This window comes from Eptesicus fuscus, chromosome 20 (genome assembly GCF_027574615.1).
Source record: "Eptesicus fuscus isolate TK198812 chromosome 20, DD_ASM_mEF_20220401, whole genome shotgun sequence".
Taxonomy (NCBI): Eukaryota; Metazoa; Chordata; class Mammalia; order Chiroptera; family Vespertilionidae; genus Eptesicus; species Eptesicus fuscus.
In genome coordinates, this window is record NC_072492.1 from 43,211,153 (window position 1) to 43,225,757 (window position 14,605).

The window sequence follows — 14,605 nt, forward strand, 5'->3', positions numbered from 1 at the left end:
GCGGCAGCCGCCCGCAGCCCCCTTCCTTCCTTCCTTCCTCTCAGCTCCATTCTCTCGCGCTCCTCTTCCCCTGGGAGCCTCCGCAGGCCCCATCCACCGTCGCCGCCCTCGCCCTTTCTTCCCTCCCCCCGCAGCCCACCTTCACCCCGCTCCTCCGCGGGCTCCTCCGTCCTCGCCCCCGATCCCCGGCCTCCCCGCGCCCCCTCCCGCCCCCTCGCGGCGGCGGCAGCCCCTTGCACAATAGCGCGCCCGCCTCCCTCCTCCCGGCTCCCGGTTCGCTCCCGCCCGCGGCCCTCCCCGCGCATGCGCCCTCCGGTCGGCGGCGGCTGCGGCAGAGTCGGCTGCGAGCGGCTCCGTTTTTTTAAAGGGAAACGCTGAGGCGCCGGGGGTGACTGTGGGGGAGGGGACCCCGAGCTGCGGAGACCCCCCGAGGGAGGCGACAGACCCCCTCCCGGAGTAGGAGGGCTTTGGGCGGACCCATTCCTCCCACCCCTTCCCGAGGAGGCGCGGGGGGGAAATGGAGGCTCGGGGCGGCTGAGGCGAGCTCGGGGCGGGGGGCCGGGCGGGGACGGGGGGTGCGGGGTGGGGAGACGAGGCGGGCCCGGCCGGGCCTGGGGGGGCCGCAGCGAGCGCCGGGGATGAGCTCGGGGGCGGCTCGGGGCGAGCTCCTGCCTCTGAGGCGGCGGCGGCGGCAGCAGAGGCGGCGGCGAGGCCCCCGTGGGCCGGCGGCGGGCCTCAGCCGCGGCCTCCACGCGTCCGCACGCCGGCGGGATGGCGCCCGGGCCCCGGAGGCGCCGCGCTAGCCGAGGCCCGCGGCCGCGCTGCTGAGGCGAGCCCGCCAACTCCCCTCCCCCCCCGCCCTCGACCCCCCGCACCTCGCCCCTTCCCCGCCCCCTCCCAGTCGCGGGCCCCGCGCCGCTCCGGACCACTATGACCATGAGATCCGCCGTGTTCAAGGCGGCCGCGGCCCCTGCCGGCGGCAACCCCGAGCAGCGCCTGGACTACGAGCGCGCCGCGGCGCTGGGCGGGCCCGAGGACGAGGCCGGGGCGGCCGAAGCCCACTTCCTCCCCCGGCACCGTAAGCTCAAGGAGCCGGGGCCGCCGCTGGCCTCCGCCCAGGGCGGCAGCCCCGCGCCCTCCCCGGCCGGCTGCGGCGGCAAGGGCCGCGGCTTGCTCCTCCCGGCCGGGGCGGCCCCCGGGCAGCAGGAAGAGAGCTGGGGCGGCTCGGTGCCCTTGCCTTGCCCGCCCCCGGCCACCAAACAAGCCGGCGTCGGGGGGGACCCCGCGGCCGCCGGCGCCGGCTGCAGTCCCCGGCCCAAGTATCAGGCGGTGCTGCCCATTCAGACCGGCTCTCTCGTGGCGGCGGCCAAAGAGCCTACGCCCTGGGCCGGGGACAAGGGTGGGGCGGCTGCCCCAGCTGCCACCGCCTCGGACCCGGCGGGACCCCCACCACTACCTCTGCCCGGGCCGCCACCCCTCGCGCCCACCGCCGCCGCCGGGACGCTGGCGGCCAGCGAGGGCAGATGGAAGAGTACGAGGAAGAGCCCTCTCGGGGGTGGCGGCGGCTCGGGAGCCTCCAGTCAGGCCGCCTGCCTCAAACAGATACTTCTGCTGCAATTGGACCTCATCGAACAGCAGCAACAGCAGCTGCAGGCCAAGGAAAAGGAGATCGAGGAGCTGAAGTCCGAGAGAGACACGGTACGGGAGGGGTTAATCGGCGTTCGGGCCTGGGGGCGAGTTGTGCGCATGCTCGGGGCCAGGGGGTGCTGTAGGAGGTTAAGGTATCCCCCTTGGTTAGGGGTAAGGAGGTTGGCCACCAGCAAAGGAGTCCCTTAGGTGCCGGGTCCCTGGGAGCCAGGCTCCCAGACACGTTGGGTTGGAGGGAAGGGTTAAAGGGCACCCTCCTGAGGGTGTGGGAGTGGGTGGGAAGGGAAGGTTGCAGGTGCCAAAGGGTTAATTTAAAATGACAGCACCAGACTTGTGGGAACGATGTTGAGAGCGGGGAGAGACCTGATTTGTGAGGGGTTGAAAATGAGATGGTGGGATGCATCCGTGGTGGCTTTATGGAAGGGGTTAATTTAAAGAGCGTCTGCGTTAGAAAGGCATTCTGGAGGAGAGGGGCATAGCAGCTGTTGCTCTAACCACTTGCTGTAGCATCTTTGGGTAGAGGGGTAGGCCTGTTAATTGGCAGAGGGGTAGCGGTGATCCCCAGTGGAATCCTATTTCAGTTTTCTTAAATGATAAGAGAATTACTGCTTTCGATTTCAGTTTTTTTTAAAAATAGGAATCTGTTCTAAAACCTGACCCAGTGACCGGCTCCCTTGTATAAGAATGGTATTTAGCCCGGCTGGTTTGGCTCAGTGGATAGGGTGTCAGCCTGCAGACTAAAGGGTCCCAGGTTCCATTCTGGTCAAGGGCACATGCCTAGGTTGCCGGCTTGATCCCCAGTAGGGGACGTGCGGGAGGCAGCCAGTCAATGATTCTCTCTCATCATTGATGTTTCTCTCTCTCTTTCCCTCTCCCTTCCTCTCTGAAATCAATAAAGATGTATTAAAAAAAAAAAAAAGAATGGTGTTTAGAGGCTGGAAGATTTTAAGGCATCAGGGGAAAGTGAGCTTATTAAATGTGTTATGTAGACCCCTCCACCCCCCAAAGTCTCTATATTTTAGGATCTTAAGGTAGTGGGGAAGTCATTTATTATTTATTTGTACTTCTGAGCCGCCTTAAGGGCACCTCATGTGCTGAAACATATTCCTTGAGATATCAGAAAAGCTGTGGTGATGGGGTATTACTGTGCTAGCATACCTTGCAGCTGCCTAAAAATAAACATGGTTTCTACAATTGTGTTAAGGTTGCAGCAGTCTCTGCGCGCGCGCTCTTGCTCTCTCCCCCCCCCCCCCCCCCCCTCTCTGTTTGTGCCAAGGGCTGAGCAAGGGAGCAGAGGGCTATTCATTGTGTTTGCTTTCCAAATGAATTGCATTAGGCAGCGGCTGTTTGATTGAAGAATGCATTCTGCAAGGTGGAATGGGAGCTGGGGTAGATTTCACTAAAATACCTCATGGTGTTGATTTGTGGAAGTTACTCAACATGGAGGTGGCACTGCTCAGCTACTGTACTGCAGTCTAGGGGTGTGATGGCACTGTAATTACAACACACCATATCCTTACATGGGGGGGAGCAGGAGAAGAAATCAAGGAAATGTCACCCACAAACCATGGTTAAGTAATGTTAAGGCTTCGAGTCAAAACAGAAGGGGATGAAATGAGAGTATGGTGACAGAGGGGCTCTGCTGATGGTGGAGGTTTCTGCTCAGTTCCTGAGGTCATGGCCTCTTTGCAGATTTTCCTAGGCAGGAAAAGTGAGGTGAGTTAAGGATAGAGTGTCAGTCTGAACTTGGCATTCGCTGCTTCTGTTGTGTATTGCAGTCTTAGTGTTGTTTAAGCTTGTTTCTCTTTTTCCAGTTGTTGTTTGGCCTCTTCTGAAATCTGTGTACAGCTAAGTAGATGTAACGGAGGCAACATTAATATCACTGTCTACCCCAAATAAGATCTTATTTATAGGGTATAAGTAGCACAGTTGGCACCTTTTCTCAGAACATTCTAATGTGACGTTTTCAGTGATAATAGACTTCCATTTTCTATTTGATTCTGTAGTTCTCCCTTTAGAGTTAAAAGACTACTTTTAGTCAATATTCAGATAAATAGGTATAATTTTCTTCTGTTATCTCAAGTGCAAAGCAGCAAAGCAGTATGCATATTTCATCATTGATAGGATTTATGGTAATACTTTCTATTTCAATTCTTCCAAATTAAATGTTCATTGTTTAGATGACACCCATCCACCCAACCAGACCCCTTTCAAATAACACTGCAATCCCTATTGGCACTGTGACTGTGTGAGCTTTTAATTCCTTCTCAATGTACTCTTTTGATTTTGCCCTTGAGTATAGGTAGAGAGGATAGGATTTGGAGAACCCTAAGGCCTCCTAAAAGAACCTAAGGTTAATTCTGGAAACTACCAAGCTGACTTGGAGCCACATGGTTAGCAGTAGCAGAGACCATGCCATTTAAAAGGCATGTTGTGGCCCCTCCCAATGAAGAGGATCTTGTTTCAGAAGAATGAACTTCAAATTCCCCCACGTCCCTAGGTTAGCCCCTAAAATTAAGCAATGTAATATCCCTTGTCTTCTCTGTTGTGTGTAAGGAAAACTATTTAGATTAATGCCTGCCTATTAAAAATAAGTTGAATTGCTATTGTCCATGGAAAGAGGTAGAAGACCATATGGATTCCTACATGGCCTAAGTACCTGCATTTAATTTTTTGTGTATTAAGTCTGCATTTTGCCACTCTCTTTTAGCTCCTTGCTCGGATTGAACGTATGGAAAGGCGGATGCAGCTGGTAAAGAAGGATAACGAGAAAGAAAGGCATAAGCTGTTTCAGGGCTATGAAACTGAAGAGAGAGAGGAAACGGAGCTCTCTGAGAAAATTAAACTGGAGTGCCAGCCAGAGCTTTCTGAGACATCCCAGACTCTGCCTCCCAAGCCCTTCTCATGTGGGCGGAGTGGAAAGGGCCACAAAAGGTGTGCTGATAACTTTGTTATGCTGTCTGGACATGATGAGGACACTTATTTCCTGTGACTGGCAGTAGGGGATTGAGACTTATAAATTAGTTTTACTACAAGCACATTCTGAATTATGAGGTCTTCTGTGTTGAGAAAGATTTTGAAACATTTTTGTGCATGCTATAAAAGTCTGTTAGGAACATTTTGGTCACAGTAGTAATTACAGAATGCAGAGTACATCATAAAGAGAATGGACAACAAATGTGACAGCTGAGTTTCTTAAAGAAAACTATAGCAGTTCACTTCAAGTTAGGAAGAGTTAAATTCCTTCATTGTGTTAGGTATTGGTGGATATAAAAAAGTAAGATCCAAAACAAAGATCTAACAATCCTTAGACTCAAAGAGATTAGCTGAAAGGATGTTTAAAAACTAAGAATTCGACCAATAAAATATGCAGATAGACAACAGTAAGACGAACTAAGTTTTGTAAGATTCAGGATAGTAAAGATTATTTTGAGTTAAGTAGGAGATGGATCTTGAAAAAGAAGTATAGACTTTAGGTTGCTAAAAAGAAAAGGAGATGGCATTCTAGGAATGTGGGGTAGTGGGGGGTTGGGGGGAGTAGTGGTAGGAGAAAGAGAGCCAGATAGCAAGAAAACAGAAATAGAGATTGTAACTATCGTCGTATAGGATTAGGAAGGTGGGAGGAGAAATAAGAGATTGGTCTTTGGTTGACAGTAATGAAACAAGCCACAGAGTAGTGGCACCTAATACTAGCTGAAGGGTCTTGAATAAAATAGGGACCTTTTTAGATTTAGTAGGCAATAGAATACTATAGAGGTTTTTAAGCATGGAAACTCACTTGTTCAATAAACATTTATTAAGGGTCTATTACATATACTGTTAAGCATGAGACTATTCCTGCTTATGACTGTCAAAGGAACCTAGATATTTAGATACCTGAATACAAGCTAGTTCTCTTACCCCAAAATGAAATCAAATCGGGTTTTATCCAAGAGTCAATGAACTGTATTATGTTTTCTCCCCTATCTAATAGGAAATCCCCATTTGGAAGTACAGAAAGAAAGATTCCTGTTAAAAAGCTGGCTCCTGAATTTTCAAAAGTCAAAACAAAAACTCCTAAGCACTCTCCCATTAAAGAGGAACCCTGTGGTTCCTTATCTGAAACTGTTTGTAAGCGTGAATTGAGGAGCCAAGAAACTCCAGAAAAGACCCGGTCTTCAGTGGACACCCCGCCAAGACTCTCCACTCCCCAGAAGGGACCCAGCACCCATCCCAAGGAGAAAGCCTTCTCAAGTGAGATAGAAGATTTGCCGTACCTTTCCACCACAGAAATGTATTTGTGTCGTTGGCACCAGCCTCCCCCATCACCGTTACCATTACGGGAATCCTCTCCAAAGAAGGAGGAGACTGTAGCAAGTAAGGCATAGAGAACACTTGCTCTTATACCCTAGTGGTGGCGGTCAAGCTAACAAGTGTGAAAATGCCCTTGGCATTTTTTAAAAAGTGCAATCAATAAAGCAGAGTTCTGTCAAGAATGAGTAAGTTAACAGCCAGAGACAGACACTGTGCAGGCATTGCAAATAGATGGAATTACAGCAAAATGTGCTCAATGTATTTGCCTGCTTACAACACTGGGAGATGTGTTTGCCAGTAAGTTGCTCATCACAAGAGCACCAGACTTGGGGGTGTAATCTCCGGCAACTTGCATGCCCTCTGAAAGAAGGGTTTTCTGTGCTGTGAAATGCATAGAACTTACACTTTGCTATGCACGACTGTTCCTGCCATTGATATTGTGTGAAACCTGGGAGGGTGGTCTTTGGGTGTTCTCAGGGGCCAATGGTAATTTTTGGGTTGGGGAGCCAGCTTGGGGTGGGGAATTTCACCTGGGCCTCCGCTCTTTAACTATATAAACATTTATCTGTATCTCTGTGTCCCGGTCTGGGGGGCAGGAGGAATCTACAAAAGACCAACAGTCTTTATCTTACTATACTTCACAAAGGTTCTAAATGTGAAGAGTTTACTTGGATTGCAGTAGCCCATTGGTTGTTCATATATTTAAATAAAATGGTCTACAAACTATTTTTCAAACAATAAGGACTATCTTGGGATATCTGAGCTGCTTGGGGAGGGTGTGGGGTGTGGGACCTTGGTCTTCATTCCCTTTTTTCTTTATGGCTTCCACACAGAGGTACTCCCCTATCTCCTACATCAATCAGTAACTGCAATGTGCCTTCAATTGTGTAATGTTAGTCTCTGACAGTCACTGTGGGTGCTCCGGGTGATGGTGGGGGAAGCCTTCTTGAATAGAGCTGCAGCCCCCAGTTTCTACCACTGTGTCTTGCCCCAGCAGGGATGGGGATGGGAATCCATTCCAGTAAGATAAGAGCATTCTCCAGGCTTTGTCAGGCTGTTCTGGTTACAAAATTAAATGGGGAAGATAGATTACTCTTCTTAATTACCTAAAATTCTTTAGGCCTCTCATTTGAGTACATGAAATAGACCAGGATCCTGACCTAGGTTTAGTTTTTTTGTTGGTTCAGTCAGTTGAACAGGTTCATCCTTAAGTTAACCTTCTTGCTGTCATGGCAATACTGTGTAACAAGAGAAACTGAAGCAACTTCCCATCCGGGATTGGGAAATGGCTTGGTCCAGAGCTGTTCTATGTGACTGGCTGTTTTTGAAAACTGTATCTGCCCTAGCACAGAAATGTGAAGCACCTCTGAGATTGTGGGCATAGCAAGCAGTATAGAAGGAGTCTGATTGGGGGGAGGGGGGAATCCCAACCCTTTGAGGAGCCTGAGCTGTGAATAACATGTGAATCCTTATTCTTGATGCCCTATCTCAAGAGGAAGTCTCAATGGCTTGGTCTAAGGAAGCCAAAGTCTTTGTGCATGTTGTTCAGGCTGGACCAGCAAGGTAGTTTGTGTGGAGGGAGGAGGGAGCTGTTTAAGAAGACTACATATGTAAGTTTTGAGAACACTGATCTTTTATTTGAAAAATAGGGTCAACTTTTACTCACCTGCCATGTTCTGAGTTTAAGGTTTGATATCCTTGGCCATCAACTGTTGCAGGGAAACCACCCTAAATAATGAAGAAAAGAAGTCGTCTCAGTGTAAAAAAAAAAGTGGTGGGCTTATTTTCTTTTCTTTTGTCTGTTGTTCCCTCTTCCCCTCCCCCAGAGAGAAATTCTCAAAAGAACAGCTCAAAACAACCAAATGGCTTCCTAGTGAGAACGTCAGTGAGGCTCCTTTCCTCCATTTTGGGTATGGGCTTTTTTCTTTTTACACTGAGATGATTCTTCTCTCCTGCATTATTTAGGGTGTCTGATGCCATCAAGTGTTGCAGGAGAAACTTCAGTCTTGGCTGGTGAGTAGAATAGGAATTGTGCTGGCTGGGCCTGGGGGGCTGGGGGGTGGGATGGTGGATGGTTGGGAGCTGCGTTCCCCATCAGCTGGATGTGGGAGAGTGAGACTCCTTGGTGTATGATTACACTATAGACTTCAAAATGACTACAAATTTCAGTTGTTTTTCAGGAACTGCAATAGCATCCATTATATGAATTGTCAGGTATTGGCTTAGGGTTTTTTTGTGATCCTGTGTTTGGCAGACTGCAATGGCATTTTAGGTTTTTTTATACCATAGCGAGGACACTGAATATGGCTTCAGGGGAGGCCATAGAATGGATTCCTATCACTTGGTAACTTTGTCTAACTGGGGAGAGACCTCTTGTCCTAGTGAATAGGAGGAGGGTTTTGTGATCTTGGATTTAAGAGTGGTTCCACCCCTCCTCCCTTTCTTTTTCTTTTTCTCTTTTTTTTCCTCTAGTTCCTTCTTGGAGGGACCACTCAGTAGAGCCTCTAAGGGACCCAAATCCTTCAGACCTTTTGGAGGTAGGTACCCAAGACCTGTTAGTGGAAGGTAGTGAGAGACAGAGTAAAAATGGGAGTGTAATGTGAATATGTCATAATAACTGTATGAATGGGCTAAATGAAACTTTAAAGCCAGAAGGTTACTTGAGAGATTATCCACTCCAACTCTTTGTTGTATAGATGAGAAAACTGAGGTCCACAGGTGGTTAAATAATTTAGCTAGGGAGTGTTCAAAGCTGGAGTTCATGTTAAGTTGAAAAGTTAGCATGTACCACCACTCAGCAACAAAATTATATATTCCAAACTCATTAGATTCTTAAAAGTTTGATATTTATTTTAAACTCTGATTCTTATCAAGTATCGGGGGTTTATGACTGTCTCACGAGTTGTTTTAGTGTAACGTGACTTCCACTTTGGAAAGTTATGGGAATGACTTTGGAATTTGGAGATTCCACAAGGGTGGGGGGAGGGGAAGGAGAATGTGTTTTATTGATTCTGTTACCAGGAGGTTCCCATAATATTCATAGAACTCACAGACTCCGGTGGGACCTGAAGGTGAAAGGTTTTACCTTCCTGGAAGCCGGAAGTGGATTAGTGTATGCGAGTCACATGGTGATAAATAGCTTATCAGCTTCTGTTCTTTACACAGAACCTAGATGACAGTGTGTTTTCAAAGCGGCATGCAAAACTGGAGCTGGATGAAAAGAGAAGGAAAAGGTGAGGCTAGAGATGTTCATCCTGGGAACAACTGAGCCCTAGGACCCTGACACCTCTCATCCATGCTGGGGAGAGTCCTGGATCTCTTAACACTTAAACTACTGGCTTCCCAGTTGGTTGAGTGTCTGTGTTTGAAGTGGGAGTTGTTGTAGGTAAAAGGTTTGGCTTCTGTTTCTCCGGTGTGCCCTTTCTCACTTCCACTCTCTGTTGAACATCAGCACATGATTTGAACTGCTAGACCTAAACAGTGTTCTGTAACCAGGCAGGCAGTTCTCTTTAATATCCTCCCCCCTCCCCCCAATCAAGAAGAGTCAGCAAAGAGCTCCCTAACATCTGGATTGTGTGAGTTGCTTTTATAGAGAAGGTTTTCAGTAATGTTGGGTTTGTTTGTTTTGTTTGTCTGGTTTGTTTTTCCCAGATGGGATATTCAGAGGATCAGGGAACAAAGAATTTTACAGCGACTGCAGCTCAGAATGTATAAAAAGAAAGGAATTCAGGAATCTGAGCCTGAGGTTACCTCATTTTTCCCTGAGCCAGATGATGGTAAGTTTTGTCTATCTAAAAGAGTAGTTTTTTTAACGAAGAAAAAGGGCACAAGGCTCCAGGCTACAACTTGTTCTGAATGAATGAACAGTATGTTGGAGCAGGTGTAGTTGACAGACATTTCTCAACTACGTCACTAACAAGGTTGCATTTGGCTTTTTTCCCTAGTTGAAAGTTTGATGATTACTCCCTTCTTGCCTGTTGTAGCATTTGGACGACCATTACCAAAATTAACTCCACAGTAAGTATAAAGGGTTCTTTTTCCCCTCCCCTCTCAGGTAGCTGGTACTTCACCTCCCTTTCAGACTGTATGAAAACCTGGATATAAGGGGAATGGGTGGCTTAGGGCAGTGGTCGGCAAACTGCGGCTCTCGAGCCACATGCGGTTCGCGAGCCGCGGTTTGCTGCTCTGTTGACTAATGAGTTTGCCGACCACTGCTAGACTAAATGTTACTGTGTAGTTGGAAGCTGTGAGGATTAGGCAGTTGTGGCATATTGTGTGCAAAGAGGTAAAGGGTAGTATATGACAGTGGTTGGCAAACTCATTAGTCAACAGAGCCGCAGTTTGCCGACCACTGGCTTAGGGGATAGCCATGGTTCTTTGACAGAAATGAGACTACCTGGGCAACTAGCTTTTGCAGTGATAAGATTCCCAAGCCCAGAAATAGGAGGACTTGTTTTTTAAGTTAGAAATAGATTATTCAATCACTTTGAGGCAGGAAAGACATTCCAAACTTGGGACTATGGAGTCAGGGCTAGGAGTGGTGAGGGACATTGTGTTTTATTTTTCAGTTATTCTCATGTCTACTCTAGTCTTGGACATTGATTTCCCTATCCTTTTTGCCAGGAATTTTGAGCTGCCCTGGTTGGATGAGCGTAGCCGATGCAGGTTGGAGATCCAGAAGAAGCAAACACCTCACCGGACGTGTAGGAAATAACTGTGTGCTGGCAAGAACCTTCCGTCTTCAGATAGTTGTAGCGTGCCATTCCCAGAGAGTGGCAGAGACCTGTATATGTGACCTGTGTCCTCATGTATGTTATTCACTGATGATGCCCTTCCATACTCCCTTGATCTTGGTTTTGTTTTCATCATTCTGATTTCACAAAAACTCTTTCATTGGGCTAATTGTGAATTATAGAAGGTGATTGGGATATCTTTTCCTCTTTTGGGGAAATGAGCTCTCAAGCTAAATCTCTAGGGTGGCAGATTTGGAAGCTTGCAGGGTCTGCTTCTGTACATTTGCCTATGTTAAAGGGGTAAAAGGGCTCTTTCATTACACTTGTGGAAATAAAGCATCCCCTGCCGTTAGATCTGTGCTGCATGGCACTCTTCTTGCCCTGGTATGCCCTTCCATGTAGTTTGAGTATAGTGGTTTTTACCCTAAAACAAAACCAAACAAAAAACCCCAACACCATGAGCTTAAGGACCAGATGAGGAATGATTGAAGTGATGAAGCAAGTCATCTTCACAGGGTGGAAGAGTTTGGAGAGTTTGTAGGTAAATGTCTGAAAAGACAGTTCTCTTAAAACTACTCTGTGATATAGCCATGTGGCAAAGGATGTTTGGCTGTGGTTTTTGTTTTTTGTTTTTTTTAGTTAATGGGTAACTGAATTTCTTCCCCCACCCCTCAAAAAATAAAATCTTTGGAAAATAGAATGGGGATGGTTACTTTTGGACAAGTTATGGCTCTAAACTAAAGCAGTTGACATTTGGGGATGGCATGCCAGAACCTGTATAGATGTCCTTGTGTCACATCACTTCTCAAGTATTCATTTATTGGGCTTTATCCTTTTAGCTGAGCTCTTGGTGGTGGGATAGAGATTTAGGGAGGGTGGGGGGGTGTATGTGGAAATATGTGCTTCCTTTGGCTGGCAAATGTCTACATCTTTAAACAAACAGATGTACCTAATGAGCTTCTCTATTCACTTTGTAAAAACTGATTTGTATGTGTACCATCTTGGTCCCCACCACCACCACCACCACCACCACTACCACCACCACACACACCCCTTTTGTTAAAAAATGTCAGCCCAGCACTCCAGGCCACTTTGGTCTCAGTGTAACTATCTGGAAGGAAAATAGAGCCAAGACCTCTGGTCTTAAATATATAGGAATTGCCTTTCTTTAGTCTTCAGGACTACTGTGTGAAAACAAGTAGGGGCCTAATCTCCTAGAAGATAGGGACTTTTATCCTTGAAGAGAGTATGTCCCCAGATTATTAGCACTTTTAGAGGAGAAGCCAAGGTATGTAGGGTGTGTGGCCGGCCCATCAGTGGAGCATGAGAGAATGGAATACCATTGTGGGAAGAAAAGATAAGTTCCTCAGGGGCCTCCCACTGCTAGAGCTTTTTGTGAGATGTTAATCTGCTCCCTGGGTTTGACTTTTAAAATAATTATTCTGGCAGCACATGTAGTATTCTTGGATGATCTTGCTGCTCTTATTTCTGTGTGTGTGTGTGTGTGTGTGTGTGTGTGTGTGTGTGTGTGTGTGTCTGTGGCTTTGGGTTTTCATTTGTAACTCCATCTGCTTAGGAGAGTGGGCTCTCCACAAGGGAACCTGCGATGAACTTCATTGCAAGAATATAGAGAGAAATAGGACTTATTCCACTAGGGGCTCTCGTCTCACACCTTGAGAAGAGGAAGGAGATTTCCAGAAAAATGGCCAGATTTTCTTTGTTCTCCATCATTTTAACATGGCAAGCTGTTTGGTTTTCCTACTCTGACCCATGTTATGTTTATAATGTGCCCAAGAAGGAAAAAGACCAGTTAGTGTCTTTACTTTGTTCCTTGATTCCTCGCAGTTTCTTCTTGATTTTCAGCATTTTTATTGGATTCCTAATTTGGGTATGAGTTAGCAAATTAATCTTTTGTTTGTGCCCTACCCAGGGGACTCCCCAGATTCTGAACTTGAGCTAGACGAAGAGGAATCCATGAGGTGCTAATAGCCAGACTTAATTGGATTCTATTTCCTTGGTTCTCCCTCTACCTAGAACCTCTTATTTTATTGTCCCCTCTTTTAGATCAATTCTTCTTTGATTTGGATATATTGAGGTTTGTTGAGAAGGATTTTGGAGAGTAGATTAGCAAAGTTCCAAGAGTGAAATTACAGTGTGTTAAGAGTGTGGGGGGAAAATTAATCTTATTTTTTTCCCTACATGAGGGTACAACACTGTGAAATTCAGTCTTCAACTGAAGGCCCTGCAGTTCTCTTAAAACATAGATCTTTGTTTCTTTAACAAAGTTTAAGCTAGTGTTAATAAATTAAAGAGAGAAATTGCTTGTCTGTCCACTTCAGCTTTGTTTTAAGCCCATTTCATATTGTTGTCTGTGTTGTAATTCATACTTTTGATACCATTTCTGATGTGTAAAATTGGTTGTCTTGTAAATATCTTATAAAGAGTTCAATTGTAAATAAACTATTGTGGCTGTTAATTTTTGAACTTCTGCTTCAATTTATTTTATTGGGAAGCATTAAACAATTCTGTTTGTAGATTTTGTTTATTTTAATATATTTTATTGATTTCAGAGAGGAGGGGAGAGGGCGAGAGAGAAACATCAATGATGAGAATCATTGATCGGCTGCCTCGTGCATGCCCCCTACTGGGGATCTATCGCACAACCTGGGCTTGTGACCTGATCCTGACCAGAATCGAACCGTGACCTCCTGGTTCATAGGTTGATGCTCAACTACTGAGCTATGCTGGCCGGGCTTTTTTTTTTTTAACATTAAATCATACATCATTTTGAACTAGGGCAGTTGGTTTTTGGAACTGGATTTACAAGTTGTCACACTTGGCAACTTGTTTAAACAGTTGAGATCTGTTTGGATCCTGGTTCTGTCTCTGAAGGCATTGAGAATGCCTTCTAGTTTCATATTGCCTGTAACTTTGATAAGCATCAGGATCCTTAATCATAACTTGTAAGATACTACACATGACAGAATCCTGTGCTGTGCCACAGTGACCTTTTTCTGATAATACATATTAAGGTGTATTCTTGTAGGTGCACTAATAACTTAGCTCACATATCTTGTATGTCCTTATTATGGTCCAAAGAAAATACAAGTGGGGAAAAAGGTTTACAGTTGTTTGTATGTAATACAATAGTTAATAAGTAGTAATACAAGAATAAACTTGTGGGTACTCACAACTGTAAACCTACTTTTGCTCCACCTGGTATACTGATTTTTTTTCAGTGCTGACAAATGCCTTGCCAAAATCATAGCATTTCCTCATCTGGTTAACAAGGAAATCATGTCACTGCATTGAACCAATGACGGTTCCTAATCCTCTCTTTTTTTAAAATCAGTTCTAAAATCTTGTAAGACTAGCATCATGCCAGCCTGCACTTTGGGAGGGGTGATGGCTGGGGTGGAGAGATACATGAATGAAGAGGAAATGAGAACGAAGGGAAAGTGCAAGAGTAAATCCTCGGGCTTCACTGCAGACATCATGGTTTTTCCTTCGCCCTTTAGCCTAAAATGGGACGGTGTGGCAATCCTGATGATGCAGCACTGCTTCAGAAGTTTACCTTGATTCGTGATTTCACCAGACAAATGCAGTAAAATGATTTGCTTCCAACGTAGGCAGAAACAAGAAATCGAAAAAAACACCATCAACAGCTCTAATGCCGCAGTGAAGCTGTGACAGGTCGACGCCTTCCACTCGGAAAGCCCAAGATGGCCGGGCGAGCGGCCTAAAGAGGCTATCCAAACGCAGGTCCCTCTCGCCCTGAGCCTACCCAAAGGAAGTCAGGAGACACACCACGCCCCCTGACGTAACCGATTACGTAATGCCGCTCGCCCGCAAACGTGCCGCAGCGCGCTTGGCCCGCCCCCCGCGCCCCGCTCCCGAAAAGCGGGCGGTCAGTGCCTCCCGTGAAGCATGCT

General features: G+C 46.8%; 1 protein-coding gene across 2 annotated transcripts; it reads left to right on the forward strand.

Annotated features, from left to right (window-relative positions):
* The first annotated feature begins 323 nt into the window (after positions 1-323).
* On the forward strand, positions 324-13,157 carry MSL1 (MSL complex subunit 1). 2 transcript variants are annotated; one of them, XM_054709083.1, is made up of 9 exons: positions 324-1,698; positions 4,358-4,581; positions 5,621-6,003; positions 7,906-7,953; positions 8,413-8,477; positions 9,106-9,173; positions 9,592-9,716; positions 9,885-9,957; positions 10,564-13,157. In XM_054709083.1, the coding sequence occupies exons 1-9, from the start codon at positions 931-933 to the stop codon at positions 10,652-10,654; spliced, it is 1,845 nt and encodes a 614-aa protein (XP_054565058.1). In that variant the 5' UTR covers positions 324-930; the 3' UTR covers positions 10,655-13,157. The 2 variants fall into 2 exon arrangements, with proteins under 2 accessions (XP_054565058.1, XP_054565059.1); XM_054709084.1 differs by lacking the exon at positions 7,906-7,953.
* The last annotated feature ends 1,448 nt before the right edge of the window (positions 13,158-14,605 follow it).

What these genes read in the sequence shown, in the direction of transcription:
- MSL1 (XM_054709083.1), top strand. Translation starts at nt 931, where the DNA reads ATGACCATGAGATCCGCCGTGTTCAAGGCGGCCGCGGCCCCTGCCGGC. An exon ending in TGAAGTCCGAGAGAGACACG is followed by an intron (nt 1,699 to 4,357) that starts GTACGGGAGGGG and finishes ACTCTCTTTTAG; the next exon opens with CTCCTTGCTCGGATTGAACG. An exon ending in AGTGGAAAGGGCCACAAAAG is followed by an intron (nt 4,582 to 5,620) that starts GTGTGCTGATAA and finishes CCTATCTAATAG; the next exon opens with GAAATCCCCATTTGGAAGTA.